At 41.5% G+C, this 21,534-nt stretch overlaps 1 protein-coding gene across 3 annotated transcripts in view; it reads right to left on the bottom strand.

Annotated features, from left to right (window-relative positions):
• TMC5 (transmembrane channel like 5) overlaps positions 1-21,534 on the bottom strand; it is a 662,848-nt gene that overhangs the window by 349,420 nt on the left and 291,894 nt on the right. For all 3 annotated transcript variants that reach the window (XM_069647144.1, XM_069647145.1, XM_069647146.1), the window contains exon 10: positions 3,520-3,671. In XM_069647144.1, coding sequence (XP_069503245.1) covers positions 3,520-3,671 — 152 coding nt within the window. The remainder of the gene's footprint in view (positions 1-3,519; positions 3,672-21,534) is intronic.

Below are 21,534 nucleotides of genomic sequence, written 5' to 3'. Positions count from 1 at the left end.
AGATCGACGCCCCTGTGGGAGCCAGGTGAGCGTAACACACTGAAGGATCCCACCGCTTCCACGGCCTCGAGCTGCCTGGCGTGATGGGCCCAACGTTTAGTGGAGCGGTCCTTTAGTGTCTTAGCCTTAAAAAGGCTACACGCTCTGCAGTTAGCTTTGGGGTGGTCCCTACGCAAACAGAGATTACAGGTGGCATGTTTGTCAACCCTAGGGTACTTGTGGTTGCACTTGGGGAAAAATTGAAATGGCGTACTCTCCATATGTCACCTTATGGCAGCGGGCGAGTGTATGTAGGAAATAATAATGAGTGTGAGTATGTTTTCACCCTCCACTCTCCCTACTTGCAGGGCCGAAGCCAGAGGCCTTCCGAGGCCCAAAGTCCGTCGTGCAGGATCAACGGTTGTTTGTTCTTCGGACCGGCGTCGATCTTCAGGATCTCGACGTGGGAGTGAAAGAACGGGGAAATTTAGATGATTTTTAGCAAAATGGCTGAAAGCCAGAGAACTCTGCAACAATGCTTCCGACAAGTATGGCGGAAAAAAATAATCTGAGGGTCCTACACGTGTGAGAGATCATGGGTACAGTGGACGTCACACTAGGAATAGTATTACTGGCACGCCCTATGTCAAAGCCCATTTTCGAGTTTCGAAAAACAAACTGTAATACTCTGCAGCTTCCACTAGATGTCGGCCTATGCACAGCATGTGATCTAAGCAGATTCCACAAGCCTCATAAATATATATATATATATATGATAGTGCATTTGAGCCAGGTATCACATTCCACAGTGCCACCTAGTGGCCATCACTGAAGTACACCAACAGTTCTGAGCCGCATCAGCAAAACATTGTAGGTATAGAAATTAGCCAAATACAAGCCTTTTTCTCCAGGAAATTGCCTTTGTTTGAGAGAGCAGTGCTACTTTATGCATAGCTTAATTAACCCAAGCACAGAACTGGAGGTGAACTTACAGCGATGGCTACTAGGTGGCATTGTGGAATGTGTGAATTGGCTCAAATGGACTAACCTGCTTTCACATTTCAGGTGAAAGGGTGTTTTTCAAGCCTTTTTAAACCCACCATTATTGCGAAAAGAGAGCTTGGTATATAATGTATGTATTCTAATTTGCACTATATGCAATTCAAAATTTAATTTATGAGTTTCAATATACAGTGCATTTATTTCAGTATACAATAAATGTGTCTCAGTGTACGTGTTCATATTTCAACATGTAACATATATACAATATACGCACATCTCAGAATACAATGTTTGTACCTCAGTGGACAGTTTATTTCAGAAAATAATATATATATATATATATATATATATATATATATATATATATATATATTATACATATAATATATATATTGCCTGTTGCCTGTTGACCACGTGCCCCCACATCCCCCGGTTGCCTGTTGTCCACGTGCCCCCCCATTTGCCTGTTGTCCACGTGCCTCCCACCCCCTCTGATTGCCTCTTGTCCGTGTGCCCCCCCGGTTGCCTTGTTGTCCCTGTGCCCCCCTACTTCTAACCACTGCAGGAGTCTGTCTTGATTCATTATGGTTTACCATCACCGTCTTGTTGGCAATGCTTGGATTTGACTTTTATGGACTCATTAACTCTTGGCGCTTCGCCCCTTCCCCGACATTTCATACTCAGGGTGGCCCTGAATCATGCCCTGCCCATCTACATCTTGAATCCTGGCCTGCATTTGCTGTTCTCTTGCAACATTATGTGTTATTTTGACTTCTGCAACTGTCTTCGCTCTCCCCTCTTGCTTCTCCACTCTTTTTCTCTGTTTTACTCCCTGTCTCTCCATCTCTCCCTCTCTCCTCCCCCTCCCCTTATGTTTTTCTATGCACTTACTCTATCAGAACTATCCTTGGACCTAGTATGATAGCATCAATGTTTGTCTCTTCCCCCTCCCTTATTTATTTCTTCTGCCCCCCGCAACATCCCACCCCACCAGCACTATCTGAAATGCCGTCAGGTCTAGTACGATAGTCGCTTCTTTTGTTCTTCTCCTTCCTTCTCCTTCACCGCTTGTAAATCTCTGGCTCTACCAGAAATGTTGTCAGGCCTAGTACGGTAGTCGCTTGTCTGTTCCCAATTCCTTCCCCGCCCCTCCCCCCTTCCTTATTTGTTTCTTAGCTCTTTCACTATCTGAAATGTCGTCAGGCCGAGTACGATAGTTAATTTCACATTCTTATTGTTCATGGCCTGTAAGAATGTCATTGTATTTTCCCTTGTTCCCTCCCTAGACTGAAGCGCTTTGGAACACATTGTGTATAGGCGCTATATAAATATATCATATTTTAGTATGCAGTGTATACATCTGATCATGCAGTTTATATATCGTAGTGTACAGTGTATGTGTTTAAATATGTCAGTATATAATGTATACTTCTCACATACTATATCTTTGTATACCAGTTTAAATATATGTTTGTGTAACTATATGGTAGAATACAAGGATCTCATGTATGTTTCCATGTCTGCACTTCTACCTGTAAGGCACATGCTACCTGTAACTCTTGCACTGCCTCTCAGGTCGTGTAACTAAGACACCTTCTTGAAACAGCACCTCGATGCCTCTGGGCTGTTAGGCGATTTACAAAAACAAAATAAATAAATAAAAAAGTATCACAGTGTAGACATTTCAATATCAAATGTGTGCATATGAATATAATGTACATCTCAGTATAAAATGTTTGTATCTCAGTGTATAGCATATGTAATACATGGCAGCCTGCATGGCCAGTATAAAAGCCTGTAAATAATGTTCTTATTGCAGACTAGTTGTGACATCACAACTGACCTGTAAAAAGAAAATGACATCGCTGCTGATCTACAATCCATTATTACGCTTCAGTTGTGACGTCACAATGACAGATGCTGGAGCCAGCACGGAGCAAAATTCCAGCTGTCACTGCAGCACTTAATTATAGCCGTTTTAAGCTTTACACATTCCTTTCTTCTAAAATCGCATTCTATGAGACTTTACAGTCATTAACTAATAAGTCACTGTTTATGTTAGTATTGTTTTATATTGTGCACTGCACACACATGTAAGAACCTGCATGTTATTGCTTATTTTAAAGTACAAAACGAAAACGATTTCTAGATGCATTTTTCTGCAACCCATTAGAAGCTGCTTGTTATTAGAATTTGTTTTAACCCAACCAGATTCTTCTTTGATTATGTGTAGCAGCAACTGGAAGATCTCTTGCAATACATTAACCAAGATGCCAGGTATTAAAGGGGATGACAGTGTGTGGCCATTTATCAAAAGGAATATTGCAAGTACATGACCTTCTGAAGGAACTTGGCTGATTTATAAAGCGCGGTAGGGGGTCATTTATCCCATCGTCATCTCAATATATGATGTTGCCAATTCCATATATATTATGTGCATGTCTCTATGCAATATATAGATTGTGAATCTTGGATTGTGTCCCCAACAGCCCCCATGACAGTCAGCCAACGCCTTAATCAAGACTGAAAGAGCCTTACCTGTATACCAAGCAAAGGAAGCAGATCAACAGGTAGAATCCGATGGTGAAGATGTAGGCCAGCTGCATGCTGTAGGAAGCAAGGTTTACATCCTTCCAGATCGTTTCATTGGTGTAAAATCCATAATACAGCACTGTTTCCTGGAAATAACCCTGCAAAGAATCATGTGTGTTTAGTTATATTTACAAGCCAAAGCATGTAAGGAGAATTGGAGACTGGGTGATAGTTTTACCCACTAGAGGCACAATTAGTCAAACCTGACCACATATGCAAATATGTATTATGCAATTTCGCAGGAACTGTTACCAGGCAGGACTGAAATATTGTGCACAGCAGGAACATTTCTGTGCTGCACAGGTTGGTCATGTGGAAGCGCAGGCATCTACGACAAAAACACTTATTTACTAAGGAATACAACAACAAACTGAAAAAGAGGGAGAATGTCCCTGATCAGGCTGGCTAGGGCTAACTGCACCGTCAACACAACTTGGAAAAACCTCTTTGGAAAGACAACAGAGGTCCTCTGGTTTTTGCCCTCCGCTGAAATGAATGATGGACTCGTGCAACAAGTTCACCCAACACAATCAAACAGTCATCTTTGAAGGCTCAAAGGAAGAAAGGTATCACCCTTTAACTAGGGCATTACGTTGGCTCGCTATGTACACGCGCCCCTTGCTATATTATCCTGTCGATGCCTGTTCTAATAAGATTCTACTTTTTGCAGAATAATGTTGTAGTTAATGGACATTTTTCGTAATTGGAGACCTCGGTAAATGTAAATCAGCGTGGGGCAATTCGCCCCCATCCTTCTTATCCTGCCCCCTCGCTGTTCTTCCATGTTTTTTCTTGCTATGTACCGCCAAGGCTTCGCTGTGCATTTGGTTATCAAAGCTTTATAGAGCATGAGATGGGTCGTTCTTGCAGGATAATACCCGCCTAAAGTCAAGGCGTCATGTCAAAGGCGAGGGCAATAGGCACTGAGGTAAAATTAAATAGAATACTGCCTGCAAAACTGCATGCGAGGAACCCGCTGCAGAATGTTGCCCGCTGACAAATGTAAATAAGTATGAATACTGCCTGCTTTGTACCTACAGTTGTATCTATGTATGTAACTGCACCTCTGCTCCACTGTAACCAGATGTATCTATGTATGTAACTGCACCTCTGCTCCACTGTAACCAGATGATATTTGCCTACTGCTATATCTAACATGCTTGCTGTAACAGCACCACGATGCCTTTGGACTGATGTGTGCTTTACAAATCCTAATAGATAAATGAATTCCTGTTTGTAATGCGGTCAATAACAGATTATTGACTGCATTCCAAGGATTCTGATTAGTTTATGGGAGGGCACTAATGGCTTTCATGTGCTAAGGGATATTCCGACCACTGATGCCCTATCAAAAAGTTATGAGCAACAAAGATGGGGAGTGCCTTAACAGACGGTATCGCCCAGCGGAGAAGGGCTATAATGCTATTAGACTATTCTATTCAATGAGGGCAGAATTTAGTAACAATATTCGCGGCAGCTGGCTTGCTTGGACGGTAATGTCGTAATCAGCTGGTCAATCCCGCTCACGTGAGTATTATTGCTAATAGCCAAACCTGAAGGGGTAATAGTGTATAAAAGGTTTTTGTAAAATGACCCATGGCAACATGGCAAGTGGACGGTTGGTTTAGAAATGGCTGCAATGAAAATGGAAGCTGTGAGTAGAGCTCCTCTTTCATTTCCATGGTGGGCAGGGGATGTGAAGCAGCACTATCTAACGGCAGGCACCCTGGAAGGTGACAGACAGAAGATTAGACCCTGGCTAATGGGCTTGGTGGGGCCTTTTTGGGAGTCCGGTGGGCACAAGAAGTCTGGGTGGAAGACAGGTGCTGGAGAGCTCTTTACGAAAAATGATGATTGGGGGTGAGTGTGTGTGGCCCACATTTGGAGCGAGCTGATTGGTTCCTGCACCCACCGAAGGTGCTAATGTTCTTTTAAAAACAGGAGAGACAAATGAGAAGCATTGGAATGTTTGGAGAGAAGTCTTCTACCAGCCATTAATGCCCCTGCGTCTGCATTGTCTGCAATGGAACGTCAAACATTCCAATGTTGCAAAGAAACTTAATAGAGTTGCAGCAAGAGCCGTACCAGGCCTTTTGGGCCTCCAAGAGGCACGAGCTACCATAATGCTCAGTACAAATCAAACTCAGGTCTATAAATCTATCAGTAGCACTGGCACGCCAATGGCAGATAAGGGTTTTGCCTTGCAACAAAGCCACTAATGAAAATGAGATGAGCTTTATTTTACTTTTGTGGCTACTAGAAGAGGCAGGTGCACTTCTAGTGCATTGGTTGTTGTGTCATGTGAAACTGCTTAGATTCCCAACAAATCTGTGGCTATACCGGTTTGTAAAATGGGAGTAGACAGTACTATTATACGTCATTTCATTCAATTTCACATTAGAGGGGGGTTTCCATGTTTACTGCGGGGCATTGGAATGTAGTGCTGTATGTTCTGTCACATTGCTTCATGATCGTAATGTTTTGCAGGGATTAGGCTCCGAATAAGAGGTAGACCTTTATAGTAGAGTAACTGCTTATTGAGCAACATTCACTGTGGATACTAAAAAGTGGACCTCAGTGCCCTTTTTTCCGTTGTGGGCAAGTTTGTGTCGCATGAATTGGGTAACTGAATGGAGAATTATGGTTCCTCTACTCCGTTTGTAAACAAACAATTGCACTTGTGGACGTTACTTCTTAGTAGATTAATGCGCCATGCAAAAAAAAAGTACACGCCACACTATTATTGTGATAATAAATGGTGTTTTTAGTATTTATGTACAGTTGCCATTTGTGATAACGCTTGTTTCGGCGGATGCACCCGCCTTTTTCAAATCAGGGCTATTGTGATTTCAACAAACATAGGTGCATTCATAAAATTGTACCCAGAAATGACCTAATTCATATGTATGGTGTCCAAACGTTGCAAAGTATCAGTAGCACATCAATCACATAGATATATTCATATCATGAAAATAAAAGTAACATGTATGATAAATTAATGTGTAACCGCACACCATATTACAAGCAGCACAGACATTGAGGGTGGGGCAAAGGGTGGGATGATTTGAGGTAAAACAATGCACAGAAAAAAAGAAAAAGAAAAATGAAGTGACTTGGATTTAACACGTTTCTAAATGCGCCGTTAAACTTTGACACAGTTGTACTTATTGTTGTTAGGGTCATACTCATGTTGTCTTACCCTTTCGTTTTGCCTTGATCGGTGAATATCCTTACAGCCTGTGTATACAGTCATGGGTTCAATCCCAACCACAGTGAAATCCTATCTGAAGGACACAGCGTCAGCGATAATTGAAGTTTCAAAAGTGGAATGGCATTCAGGGTTTTTACTGGCAACATGGGACGTCAAAGACCTTTACACGTCAATCAAACCTGACACAGCATTATAAACTATTGAATGCGTGTTTCAACAAGACACAGCTTCAAACTATCATTCGGTCAAAATGTTGAAGGAGATGCTTCTACTTACATTGCAAAACAATGTGTTTCTGTTTAACCAAGAGTTCTATAGCCAAACAAGAGGTGTTGCCATGGGTGTGAAATATGCCCCAGCATTGGTAAACCTAGTAATGTTGATGGATGAGGATCAACACATATATAGTGATGGAGCATATGAGGAGAATGTAATTCTATGGATCAGATACATAGATGATGTTCTGTTAATCTGGAAAGGAGAAGAGGATGATTTGGAACAGTTCATGAGAAGGGAAAACCAGAATCAACTGGACATAGAATTCACAGGAACCTGTAGCGCAGAAAGAATGAGCTTTTTGGACCTGATCATTTATGTGTCAAATAATAAACTTATGACAAACGTATAGGAAAGAAACGGAGGCAAATCCAACTCTTTATGCCCCAAGTTGCCATCACAATCCTGTGATCAGGAACATTCCCAAAGGAGAGTATATAAGGGCATGAAGAAACTGCACAGAACAACATACATTTGATAATGAGTGCAATCTGCTTACAACCAGATTTAAAGCAAGAGGGTAGAGTAACAAAATCATAACAACAGCACGAGACAAAGAAAGGAAACTGAGCAGAGAAAATACACTGACCCCAAAGGTGCAAAAGGAACCTAGGACAGATAAAATTAGTTTCATCACAACATACTGTGCCAACAACTCGACTTACGAAAGATTCTGAAAAGGAACTGGCATCTTTTAAGGTTAGATACGCATATCGAAGATTTTATTGAAGAGAGTCCATCTATGATCTTCAGGCAGGCTAGAACACTCAAGAATATTCTAAGTCCCTCTTTTCTCTGAGAAAATATAATCCAAACCACTTCTACATGGCTGCCACAACTACCGATGGGCTTCAGAAAATGCAGCTCATGCTGGATGTGTAAATATGCAATGGACAACACAGTGAACTTTGAAGACTTGAATGGCATCAAACATAAAATTGTAGATTATATCAATTGTAAATCCAAGTTTGTGATCTATGCTATTGTATATCAATGCGGACTAATGTACATTGGAAGTACGATTAGACAATTGAGAGTTAGGGTACGTGAACACATGTCATCGATTGGAAGTCAAGACACAAATCCGACATTAGCACACCACTGGCAGAAGAATCATCAGTTGAGTGACAAAAAATCCATCAGGTTCCTGGGCCTTAAGAAAGTGACTCTAGGACCCAAGGGCGGGAATCAGGAACTCACACTAAGGCTGGAAGAAGCTAAACTAATTTGTAAATTCCGAGTAGTAGAGAGAGGTCTCAATTCAGATAATGAGATGTCTTCCTTTTTATGATTCCTCTTAGAATCTCTGTGTAATTAGCGAACTGATAAAAGAGTAGAATGTGCAATTTATTGTTTACACTGACTATACGCATATACATATTACATCAGGTAAAGTACTTTGTTAATTGTTTAAGTACTGTTAAAATGCCATTTGAGACATTCCTTGAGTTAACTGAAATCCTCACATGTATTAAAATGGGAATTGCATATCCAAATGAAAGCTTAGAGGCCACAATGGCAACTAAGGTAGGATCAGCGCGGGTGTCAGGGTGCTAATAAACTAAGACATTCTTTGCAGTGTAGGCAATCAGTATAATGACAGATCTATTGAGGTGTGGAATGCCAAATAGTCAACCTAAATTCTCTAATATAGTTTTTTGGCAAAGATGATCCATTACAAAGAGAATGGGAAGCGAGTCACCTAACCAAAGTATGGCGGCCATAATGAAAAACAAGGTAGGACTCAAGCAGTTGTCATGACGCCGAGTAAACACCATAACACCATAGGGAATCAGTCGGAGGTCAGACGCGGACCAGAGCGCACGAATGTGAAGAACATTTAGACTTTGCAGTTAAGCCCTAAATATAGAATGTATAGCGCACGACCGCGAGGACAGCTTTGCATATTGTTAGTGTGAGAATTCAAACCTCTAATCAAACGATCTTTGTGAGGCTCAAAAACTGAACCGTTTTAGATGCTGAATAACGCCGCACCCGCGCTTCCAATTTACGATACAAATTAACAACCAGCAACGTAATGAGTAATGAGAGGATGGAAAGTAGATTTAGATACTTCAGAAAATAATAAGGAAGCAAGCTTATCTTAAAACGTGCAGAGATAATATTACCATAGGACATGGACTATTGTATCACATAAGGATTCAATACGTATTCACTTGACAAGTTGGGATTGAACCCATGACTGTAAACATAGGCTGTAAGGATATTCACTGATCAGCCGGTCAAGTGGCACAGCGAGTAGAGCGCTCGCTTTGACATCCTTTCATCGTTCCGAGGTCGATAAATGAGCACCACGCACCGTGGGTAATAATAAGCAGCGCTCAGATACCTGAGGGTTCGTAGCACTATATAAATGCGAAATTATTATTATTAAGGCAAAACGACAGGATAAGACAACATGAGTATGACCCTAACAACAATAAGTACAACTGTGTCAAAGTTTAACGGCGCATTTAGAAACGTGTTAAATCCAAGTCACTTCATTTTTCTTTTTCTTTTTTTCTGTGCATTGTTTTACCTCAAATCATCCCACCCTTCGCCCCACCCTCAATGTCTGTGCTGCTTGTAATATGGTGTGCGGTTACACATTAATTTATCATACATGTTACTTTTCTTTTCATGATATGGATATATCTATGTGATTGATGTGCTACTGATACTTTGCAACGTTTGGACACCATACATATGAATTGGGTCATTTCTGGGTACAATTTTATGAATGCACCTATTTTTGTTGAAATCACAATAGCCCTGATTTGAAAAAAGGCGGGGGCATCCGCCGAAACACGTGTTATCACAAAGGGCAACTGTACATAAATACTAAAAACACCAATTATTATCAATAATTGTGTGGCGTGTACTTTTTTTTGCATGGCGCATGAATCTACTAAGAAGTAACGTCCACAAGTGCAATTCTTTATAGTAGAGTAGTTGAACACCCTGGGTACAACTCCAAAGAGGCTTCCAGGGAGGGCTTGAGAGTAAGCTTCTCACTGAAACACAACTGATACAATAAATACACAATAAGCACCAGGCTCAGTTTGACTATTTGCAAAGGAAATAGAGATTTCAGCACGACCAGATCATTGTAAAAAATCTTGGAAATACCATTGAAAGTTCCAGCACTTTTAAACTTTCAGACATTTTGGTATAATTCCACTCTAACCTTAGCTACCCGTAAATGTAAGCTGGCTTCAGACAATGTAAAATGTTTTCCTCTTAGGATTCACAGAGGACCCTTTCAACAAGTAGCCTTTAACAAAGAAATGTTGCCTTCACAGTGAAGCTCTGCATTGCACCTTTGAGTGACCAAAGTGTGGGAAGGTTTCTGCCCGTAGGCTACAATGTGCTATTGAAATACATGAAACTATTTGAACGAAAAGCCAACAGAAAAGAAAGGAGCCAATACAGGTCAAAGCTTGATGTGAATAAAAAGACTCTAAGTTGGCACTGCCTTCAGGCTATCAGGCATGCATGTGTGCGAAACGCCCTGATCCTTATTTATTTATTTATTTAAAGTTTGTCTATAGTTCGAACCTGGCCCAAAGGCAAGAAAGAGCTTTGTAATTGAACATCTATATATATGAAAAACACAAAAACTCCCAAAATGCATAAAAGCTTTCCGTTTGGTTTAAAAGAGTACATCCATTTAAACACTTTAAAAAACAGATTTCCACAACCATGCATTCAAGATTTTCCTAAACCTCAAGTGATCTCTGGTTTTACAAAGCTCAACAGGCAAGCAATTCCAGGCAGAAACTGCTGGGCCTTTCTATTGAGAACGACAACTTAAATGTACAGACTTCAAGGCGAAGAGAGTCCCGGCTTCATAAGCCTCTTGAACCCTCTGAGAATTTGTATTTGTTTTCCATACAGGATGCAGGCTGCAAATAGATAGTAATGCATCTTTGCCGTGGCTTGATTGGTCTTGCTTGCCCTGTGATGAGATTTAAAACATTTTGGGTTTCACTCATGTTCTGTTCCAAGTGGGATCCTTCTTTTCAAACCACATAGGTAAGAATGTGTGGGGGTGTGTGTGTGGAGGTAGAAGGGGAGCTTTCCCTCGGGGAGGCAGTTGTGGTTCATCAAGCTGGAGATTGTGATGAAGGGTTAGGCTGCCCCAACAAATGACGCAGCATTGCTGGATAGCACATGCCCTTGGCTTGTTGACAGAGGCAGTGGCGTCTGGCCTGCTGCTCGTCTCGCTGTCTGTGTGCTCCTCGAGGACCCCGAGTTGCTGGTATGGCTACAGTACAGACAGTCTCTAAGTGTTTACTATCATTGGCAACGGAAGTAGGAACTCACAACAATTCTCATGAATGTAGCAGGCCTGGCTCCAAGATTCATTTTTCTCTGGGTGGGTCAGGGTTGCAATCAGGGGTGCCTAATTTCCTTTGGGTGTGGATGCAGGAGTAGCCAAAAGCACCAGAGCTTACATTATATACGTTTTTGAAACATGTCCTACAAAACACATGATAGTGTATGCGTGCATACACTGTTCATATTTACTAACAAAATGTGAGGTTATGTAGTCAGTACTTACCAGACAATATCATTAAAACGGCTGGCAGGGCAGCCTTCCACACAAAGATATGTTCTATTCAGGCCGGAAACCTTCAGGTATGTGTGACAAGAAGAGCTGAAAGTGCTGCAGACTCTTCCAGACTTTTCCCCCTACGGCTTTGCTGGACCTAATCAGTGAGGTTCAGCTTGATTCCCTAAGCATAGCAAACAAGTCACCCATAGCGTGTTACTTAGGGAGGCAAACTAAAGCCAACAAGCATTGGCAACGCCAACAGCTTTGCCTTGCGTTCAGGCATCAGCTAGGCATTTGCTATGCACTGCCATTAGGGTACAATCTGGTGATAATATGGCAACAGCTGGAACATTTTGAGTGAACCTGCACATATTATGTCATTTCCTGGCAAATATCTGTCTAATACCAAAACACAAGCCAAAACTGGTGGCTTTGCGAATACTTTTATTCTCCCAATTGAAGTGTATTACTTGTTCAATTAGTATCATAGGCAATGTGACAAATAACCCAAATCACATGTTACATCCAACTTTGTACTTAATGTCTACCCCTCCAGCCCCCCCCCCCACCACTTCTCCCCAAACGCAGGATCTGTCCCTTAAAGTCCATTATCACGGGTGCCTTCTCACTGTACACTTACATTGTAATCCCCTGGACACATATCCATTCACCTCTATGTACTTGGGTCCGCTATGCAACCTCTCTTTGACAAGTGTCTTATTGACCTCCCTCCCCACCTTGTGGTCCCCATATTTCGACCAAAGGGGGAGGCATTCCATCTCTAGGTTGTTATCCGATTCATGCTTCCTTTCTGTTAGGCTCTCCATTTGATAGAGTTCCCTGGGTTTTGCAGTCCGTTCTGGCTTACTGGGGGGTGGGGTTGTCTATCTCTCCCCTAGGCCTGTGCGATACAAACTCTTTTTTCAGGGAGTAAATGATACGTCATCTGTGCTACGCTGACTGCGTCCTCCCCCACTGGGGAAACACCAAACAGTAGCTTCATTGGCTTGAGTGGCAGAGATTGCTCCCAATCTCCTTTATCCATGATGCAAGCCCCGCCCAATATCACTGTAGTGCTGAGCAGGATGACCACACATGGATAATGGTTCCTAACCCTACATTCGTTCCAACACAAATGTGAACAGCTCAGGTACATTTTTGCCAGTTTACCTGGAGGGGTCTGCCATCTTTGTAAGAGCTTGATCCCATACTACTGAAACTGTACGGAACATGATTTCTTCACCATATTTTGGCACATTCTAGACCCCATATCTTACTAAAAAGTGGGGTTGCTCGGTTTTTCTCCCAATTTTCCTTCGATTTTTCCTTTGACTCCACCATGTGTCTCTTATACAGGCATATATAGCAGCTATCATCAATCCCTTGTTCCCTAGAAAACCGTTGAGGAGTTTTTCAAATTTTGTTAGGCGCCTTGATAACTTTCTTTTCAATTTCTCATGGGATAGTATTCCATTAAGTTGCAGGTAACGAAATATTGAGAGCTTAACTAATCCCCACTCCCGTTCCAGTGTACCAATTTCCAAAAACATCCCTTCCCACCACATCGGTCCATCTCTTTCAAGACAGCTCTCAAACTGCAACTGAAACCTCTCCGGTTCTGCTTTGTCCCACAGAAAGAGGGGTGTCCAGACAGAGCTCAAAGGTGACGGCCATATGGACAGTTTTTCCGTTATCTTATTTTTCTACAATGTTTTCCAGAAGGGTCCAAACATCAAGTGTCCTTGAACTCCTCTTCATAAGTGGTTTTTGGGACCCAAAGTTACCCTCTGACCATTAACGGAGGCATTATTGCATTCTTTAATCCGATCCATTGTTTCTCATTCGTTGGTCTTATGTGAGATTTCAGGATCTTCATGTGTGCTGCATAATTGTATCGCTTCCATTTCTGGGTGTACCAGTCCTCTTTTCTAGTGATCAGACGTTTGTCTCCTGGCTCTCTCAGGACATGCCTTTGGTCTCCAAATTCAAATGCCAAAGCAAAGTGGTACAGCCAAAGATAAATCATTTGCTTGCTTTGCAGCCATGTGGTGAGCTGCTTACATTGTCTTCTCTTTGCCAGCGTTAACGACGAAAGGTCCGGAAGTATCAAGACTTTCCTTTCTTCGTATTCTATGAATGTCCTCCCTCTACATTTATTTTCCGAGTTTTTTCTTTGACCTTGTATTCCTGGGCCTGTCTATCTTCACTAACACTTGCTCTTCTTCTCTAAAAATGATATTAATCAGCCTCTGGATTGTTAATTCTACCAGTTCAGGAGATTAATTTGGCTTCTTGGAGGCCCCAAATATTTCCAGGATAAACCTTTCCCATGTTTTTCCAAGTCAACCAGTTTAAGTGCCAAATCCCTGTATTGTTTCTCTCTAACTTTTTTCATAATTTAATTCTAGAAGGTCTGTAGATAGAGATTGTTTTCCAGACCTTCTATTATTTCTTTTCAACCTTTTCAATCCCACCCCTTAGTTCCACAGTTGATGACTGTAGTTACGATCTCATTTCCTTCAGCTCTCCCAATATTGCTTTGATTTCCTGTTTCGTGACTGGATCCTTTTCGACTGCTTCCTGAGAATTCCCTTCCAATGCAGCCATCTTGATTTCATAGGTCTCTTCACAGTCTCTCATAGTCCGGTAATCGTTCCGGACGCTTTTCTCCAGGCCTACTCGTCTCTCTCCGCCACTCTCTCTTCAGACAGCCTGTACTCCGGAAGCTGTGCTCGCCCTGAGCCCCATTCAGGCCTTTTCACTGAGAGCTCCAAGGTCAGGTCAGCGCCCCTGCATTCTTGATGCCCTGCTTGTGCCATACACCCTCATTGGGTTCTTGTCTATGTTGGTATTATATGATATGTCATTTATAGCGCGCCTGTAGACAAGTGTTTCTAGGCGCAACAAGACAATGAGGGGGGACAAAAGGAGGACAAATCAACAATCTTACTAGGCCTAGTGTCATTCAGATTGCGCAAGTCCGGGGAGAAGTGCCAGGGGGAGGAAGGGGAGAAGTGCAGGTAACTCAATAAGTTTTGCCGGCAGGTAACTCATAAGTGCAGAGAGATAAGGGACTGGAGGATTGTAGATACAGACCCTTAAGTGCTGGGGGAGCCCAGAGGCAGTGCAGTGGCAACTGGACATGCAGGAGGCTGGGCCCGAGTTTCAGTGGGTGGCCAGGGGACCCGTGTGCAGAGCAGTCAGGAAGGTAAATCCTGGTTTGCAAAGAGGAAGGTTTATCAGAGCTGCTCTTTCAGGTACCCATATTTTGCATGAGAACTCCTCGAGGTACAAACAGGGGCACAACCTAAACAACTAAATAAGCTGTCAAAAATGTTCAAAAATAATTTGCATGAGAGTTTAAATAATATTCGTTATTGGTAAGTGTATTCACCGATGCAAAAAAAGTGCTTTACATCATATTTACAAAACAATTCAACATAGATAATATTTGCATTTTTCAAGTGTTGATTTTATACATCATTTTTCAAAATCCAAACAGTCTGAAATTTCATAAACCGAACAGTGGAAAATCAATTTCTTTGATTTGCAAAAGCCAGTCTCCTATTTTTATTAAGACTGGATGGTATCCTGATATCTTGACAGGGGATTACTATCTAAGTATGCTTGAGAGTCCATCAGCTGTCTTAGTACTGCGCGCTTCGGGCGTATTGCCCTTCTTCAGGTATTGATATAGTGGATATTTCTTTCTGAACATTTTAACAAAATAAATACATTTTAGTGACTTTGTCTCTATTTAAATTATAGGCGTATTATACAAAGTAAAATTAAAGGGTCACTTCACTAACCTGTGAAGACACTCCTCACGAGTGGATATGTTAGTAGTTAACTGCCTCAGAAAAGTATACCGTTCCTAAAGGTGAAAATATTTGGCCATAACTACTCAAAATGTTCTCCTTCGGTTATTCACTGTCATACCCCTGAATTGATCTGTGACGGGACAAGTTGCTGGCAAAAGTGCTGTGCCCCGCTCCTAGACCAGACCAGAGGAAATGTGAGAGAACAAGCGTGATTGCTAAAAAGATGTTAAAAATAAAAAACTCACCTACACTATACAAATTGTGTGCACTTCTATAAGGAGTGTGGAGTTATCAACTTTTTCGTCTATGTTCAGAGACTTGCTGTAATTACATGTAAAAATGGAATCACTTTCTAGTGATTGCCCTTATCAAGTATTATTAAAAAAACAACCACATTTTATGCGTAGCGTACCTTTGTTGTGTCCAAAGCGCCTCTAAGACACTCCAACAAGGGACGATTCAACAGATGCTTAGATACTGCGCTGTCTTCATTTGATATTGCTATACCCTGGCCTCCCACTTGACTATCCCTTGAGCCGACGGGCTCCCTCCCTTAGGCCATCCTAACCTAAGGGCAGTTCTACTTGCTCTTTCTTGTGCACAATGTACATTCTGTAAATTTATATATATATTATATATATATATATATATATATATATATAAAAATCTGTATTGTTCAATGTTTAACTTACCGTACCTGCATATATGTATAACCTTGTAATATGTGACTCAAGAAAAGCGCCCAGATACCCTCAGGCTCGGTGCGCTATACAAGCAAATAAAACAAACAAACTATACCCGGGTTTGCGGGTTCTATTTAATTTTTGCCAATTAAATCACTGTAAGGTAAGGTTCAGTAGGGTAATGTTATTCGAGTCGCCTATTTAAGCAAATTATGGTTGTTTTATGTCAAATTGTGATACAACTGAAGTGAACAAGTCACTCACCAGGGACAGTATTGGCAAGATTAGCTTTTCCAGCGTCGATCAGCCGAAATGCTGAAGAGTTGAAGTATGTCTTTAGTGTTACAGATTGAAATGCCTCTTGGCGCCATTCTGTGGGTACAAAATGGTCAGTTCTTATTGTCACTGGAGTTCTCAGGTCCCTAGCGATATGATGTCTTTCATTAAGTAGGCTTAACTGTAAAGAAAGATTTCTCTACTTACATTCACAAGAATGCTATTTCTCCTGTGATCTAAGCGTTGAGTGTGCTCGATTCTTCCTGTTTTTGCAATTGTCGCGTAGCAACGACCCTTGTCTAGAGGACTGATAAAGACTAGACATCATGTGGAAGCTAGCATTCCCCGCCATCTTAGAATAAAAAATGGGCGTACGTATTGATTGTATTGATTGCCGAATAACGTTCTCAATGTTGCATTTTAAGCCATCGTCCCTGATGGACAGTCTAATTAGATTGGTCTGCATTGACCGTATCCATATTCATAAAGTACAAATAAATCTGGACTTCTGACACTTCATCAGACATGCTGTGATTTAAATCTGAATAAGGAAAATACAAGTAAATTAACTACGGATTATTAGAAAATCTTCCTTTCTCTGTGGTCTAATTCTCATAGTTTTTTTTAAAAGTAAAATGCAAATATGAATTCCTCGTAGTTAATGTTACAATTATCATTGGTAATCTTTTTCTCACAATAGGCAATATAATTCTAGAGAGTAATTACATCACTCCTGCATGTATTAGGTGTGTTACTGATGCTGATTGTACCTAATTCTGATTGTACCTATAATCAATAGTGTCTGGTTATCAACAATAAGGATCAGCAATTGGTGATGTCAAATACTGGTTGTACCCCTAATGTACAATTATAGGTAGTCCACATTGAAGTAAAGTACAGCAATTACAGAAAGTTAATAACTTAACATGTGTAATTATGGAAGTTTGACAAATTCAATCACAAGTAGCAGTACAGATCCCAATCAATGTTCATCCCTCTAGGATGCATTGAATCTAGTCTCTCTATCCAAAATGTTTCCCTTTGTTGCATTAGTTTTGGGAGATTTCCCCCTTGTCTTGGTAGTTGAACATGTTCTAAGATGACAAACTGTATCTGTGCTACTGTATGTTTAAATTCCTTGGACTGTTGTGCCACTGGTGATTTGATAGATCCCAGACGGATATTAGATTTATGTTCGCCCCATCTTTGTTTTGCTTTTCTTTCTGTTAGACCTCCACAGTAGAGGCCACAAGGGCACTTAATCCCGTGGATAACGTTCTTTGTATCGCATGTACAATTATGTTTCAATAGGATTTTATTGCCTTTGTACGGATGATGAATGTAATTGCCTTTGATAATATTATGACAACAATTACAGTTGTTACAAGGGAGGCAGCCCTTATAAGTTGTAAATTGAGCTTTCTTGTGACTAAAATCAGACATAATCAGATGGTCCCGAAAAGACCTGCTCTTGCTGTAAGCAAAAAGGGGTGGGGCGGGAAACGATTAGCTAATTTTGGATCCAGTGACAATGTTTCCCAGTTCTTTTTAATGATCTTCTTGATTTGTCCACTTTGCTGTGAATATGTTGTGACATATACCAAGTCTTCTGCATCTTTTAGGACGCTGGGTTGTAATGCTTCGAGTCTCGTTGTGCTCTTGGCTTTCTCAATGTCTCTCTGTATTATGGTGGGATCATCCCCTCTCATGAGAAAACTTTTTGTGAGTTTGTTGGCTTTTTTGTCATATTTGTCCTCCTCTGATACTGGGTCTTCTTGCATCGGTATTCCAAGCAATATCTCCCTGTATATAGTGGCGAGCACATGTCTGCCGCCACTGGAGTTTCATATATAAGCCAGTAGATCATTTTCAAGTAGTTCAGTGGGGTACGAATCCCATCTAGCCCGGATTGCCGCCAGTAATCTGTAGTATTGTAGCAGCCCCACCTGTACTGCCATGTTGTGTTTTAAATTCCTCCATTGTCAGGAACTTCCGCCCCGGGAAACAAGTCGCCTATATAATTATATCCCAGATATTCCCAATGCCTGCGGATTGCAGCATCTCGTGTAGGGGAGAGGTCTGGAAAGTCCCACTATGGTAGCCAGTGGTAGTACTGAGCTTTCTCTCGTCTCGGGAGGATAGCTTAAGGGCAACGTGCTCGCCTCAAAAGCAAGACGACACTGAACAACACAGAATCGATCCCCGGGTCCGCGCTTAGAAACTTCTGGCTATTAATCGCGTTATAAATAACCTATCATGTCACTTCTATTCTATGAAAGATACGCTTCTAGGTATGTAGTGGAGCAGAGACAGGGTTCTGAACTGCACTGTTCAGTGGCAGGACCAAGACTCTTTTGCCCATGGCTAGTCCCCTTCGGCAATGACACAGACATTCTAAAAAAAAAGGTCATGAAAGTCGGCTTACTGATTAATTTAAAGTCGTGCATCCATTGCTTTTTGATTTTGCTCTTCTCGTCCCTCCACATTTGCATTTTCCCTGTACCAACCAATTTTGTTTACTTATACTCCAGTAGGTAAACCGGCAGAATATATACTTTGAATATAATTTGTAAGGTACCTCAGTCGGTTTATGCACCTGCTGCAGATATCTGTGTGCAAGCTGCAATTCACTAGTTTATACTTTGGATGAGCCAGGTAACAATTTCATCCTTCTGAGGCTGGTAAAATAAGTAACACTGAGATGTTTCATGATGTCCCATGTTAGGGTGGCCGTAGCAAACAAAGCTGCTACTTGGCTTACTCCCTGGGGAACGTTTCCACGTCTGCACCAGGCAAATGTAGAAGAAGCCGGAGAGGCACCCAAATGCCTTGGATGGCAAAAGAGCGGGGAGACAAATGTGTGGCAAATGCCATGCAAACCCCACGACCAAGACAAGTGTGCCCTAAAACCTGCACAATGAACGCAGAAGCTGGATTGAATGCTGAAACCCCGAGGCCAATGTAGGAGCGAGCAACAGTAACAATGCTGGCAGACCCCTTAGACAGCCGAGACTCATGCCCCAACAGGTCCTTTAACTAAGAAATATTGCAGTGCACCACTTAGTAGCCCACTGTAACTTCTGTTTCTCTCCACTGTGATTTGCTCCAGGGTGTCCCCGCTGTTGCTTGTTTCCCGATCAGTTTGCAATTGTTTTGCTCCACTGTGTGTGCCTTAGGTGGTGCCTGCTATGATGTTTGCACCCACTGAGGGGAGCTCTGCCCCTCTCCCAAGAGTGACTCTGCTCCCGGGTTCCACCACTGCTAGGACGTCCGCATGGCTGCCCCGGATAACATGCTTCAAATGATCCTCGGGCCTGCGCGGCTTGCTGCCCTTACTAACACGCTCAAATTCTACTTTCTACCACAGAATACACATTGTGACTAAGCCACTAACACATAGCAATTAAACATCCTTCCAACACAACCTAAAACTGCCACAAATGCACCTTCCCTGTCAACTTGTATTGCACAATTTCGAACCAACACACCATGAACACACAAGACTCCCCTTTAGCCACAGATTCCTCAAGTGCTATTTTTTTTAATTCTTCATTTATAACGCACTTAATACCACCGAGTGGTTTCTAAGCGAAGGTTTGGGATTGGGACCTGTGTTGCGCCGCATTGTCTTGCTTCCAAGACAAAAGCGTCACCCCTGAGCTATTCTTCCTCCCCGAGGAAACTGACACAAAATGCCTGGAAACACACCTGCATGCACAACCCGGGGGTCCTGCACGCACCAATGCAACAGAAAAGCTATTTTACATTTTACCTCTATCCCAAATATTCAAAACCAGCCCCCCTGTTATTGCAACTCTCATAGCACATGGGACCATGCAAAAGTCAGCGGGGTGCTGCATAAAACCCAACAAAATAACTATTTTTTTCATTTCAGTGTTTGGATACAACCATAATGAGGTTCCCTCCAAACAATGTTCACATATGATAGTGCCATGAGCAATGAGCAAGCTAAGTAGCAGTTCAGCCTACTGTGTTTACTGTATAAATTATAATTATCATGTATGGCTCCAACACTCTAGTGTATCAAACTATACATGAGTGGGGAGTATTGTTGTTTATAAAAAAAAAGTGCAGTTAATAAAACATCATATGTCTTGTGACTTGAGTTTAATATTGTGTTCTACTGTAACAGAAATCGATGTTTATATATAGAGCCATTATAGACTTAATTCATTAATTTTTAATGCGTAATTTCAATACATTTCTGGACTATCTGTTCTTTCAATCCCTGTGTTGACTGCTTGTCCACAGTATATCATTTGACATTCTCGAGTAGTTTATCCAATTCACGATTTGTGTTTGCCACAAAATCCGATATAAACAGCCAATGTGGACTTCTTAGTTCATCAGTTGATGATTCTTTATGATTCTTAATTTCGATCAATTTCTGGACAGTATGTCTACTGTACACCAAATATGTTAACCAAATTCCAATTTCTGGATTGTCCATACATCAAAATCGATTGATTCTCTTTTCTTGAGTTGTTTGCCAACATGCGTTTCGCCGGACAGGGCTTTCTCAATGTATATTTGTAGTGTCTGGGGTCCAGTAAGGTAAGCAATAATGCAGAGAGGACTCTGGAGCCAGCTGATATAAAAGGTACGAGCTTTATTTAAGCTACAGGGTTCAGATCAGAAGTAATCGGGGAGCTAAGGTAAATACATCCTTCTGTGAGGATCTCCCACCCTGATAAACCCAACTGTAATCCCTGGAACTCCCAGAGAACCCAGAGTTCCAGATTACTCCAACATTCCGAGGCTTACACTGCCTAGTGCAATGCAAGCCAATACTATATACAATACTACCCAACTCTATAATCTATGATCTTGAAATTCCAGTGTTTTCATATAATTAATTTCTCTTCATTGTTTCGCATAATTCTCCATTTTTAATCCTTGCTGCCTATTTGATAGTAGGTGACAGTCTATTTAGTCATTCTGACTTTTCGTTTGTTTGTAGTTTTCATATGGTTATTCTTGTTCTCGTTCTATGCTATGTGACTAAACATATTTCAAGAAGCATACTTCTCTGTTATTCCATTATGTGCTGCTGAGACCACTTCATAATGGAGAACTATGCTCCTTGGAAATATATTTTGACTCCCGAATGCCCAG

Source organism: Ambystoma mexicanum, chromosome 2q, assembly GCF_040938575.1.
Source record: "Ambystoma mexicanum isolate Mex_15411 chromosome 2q, UKY_AmexF1_1, whole genome shotgun sequence".
Classification (NCBI taxonomy): domain Eukaryota; kingdom Metazoa; phylum Chordata; class Amphibia; order Caudata; family Ambystomatidae; genus Ambystoma; species Ambystoma mexicanum.
Note: the sequence above shows the minus strand (reverse complement) of the source record. Positions and strands in the feature narration are given on the sequence as shown.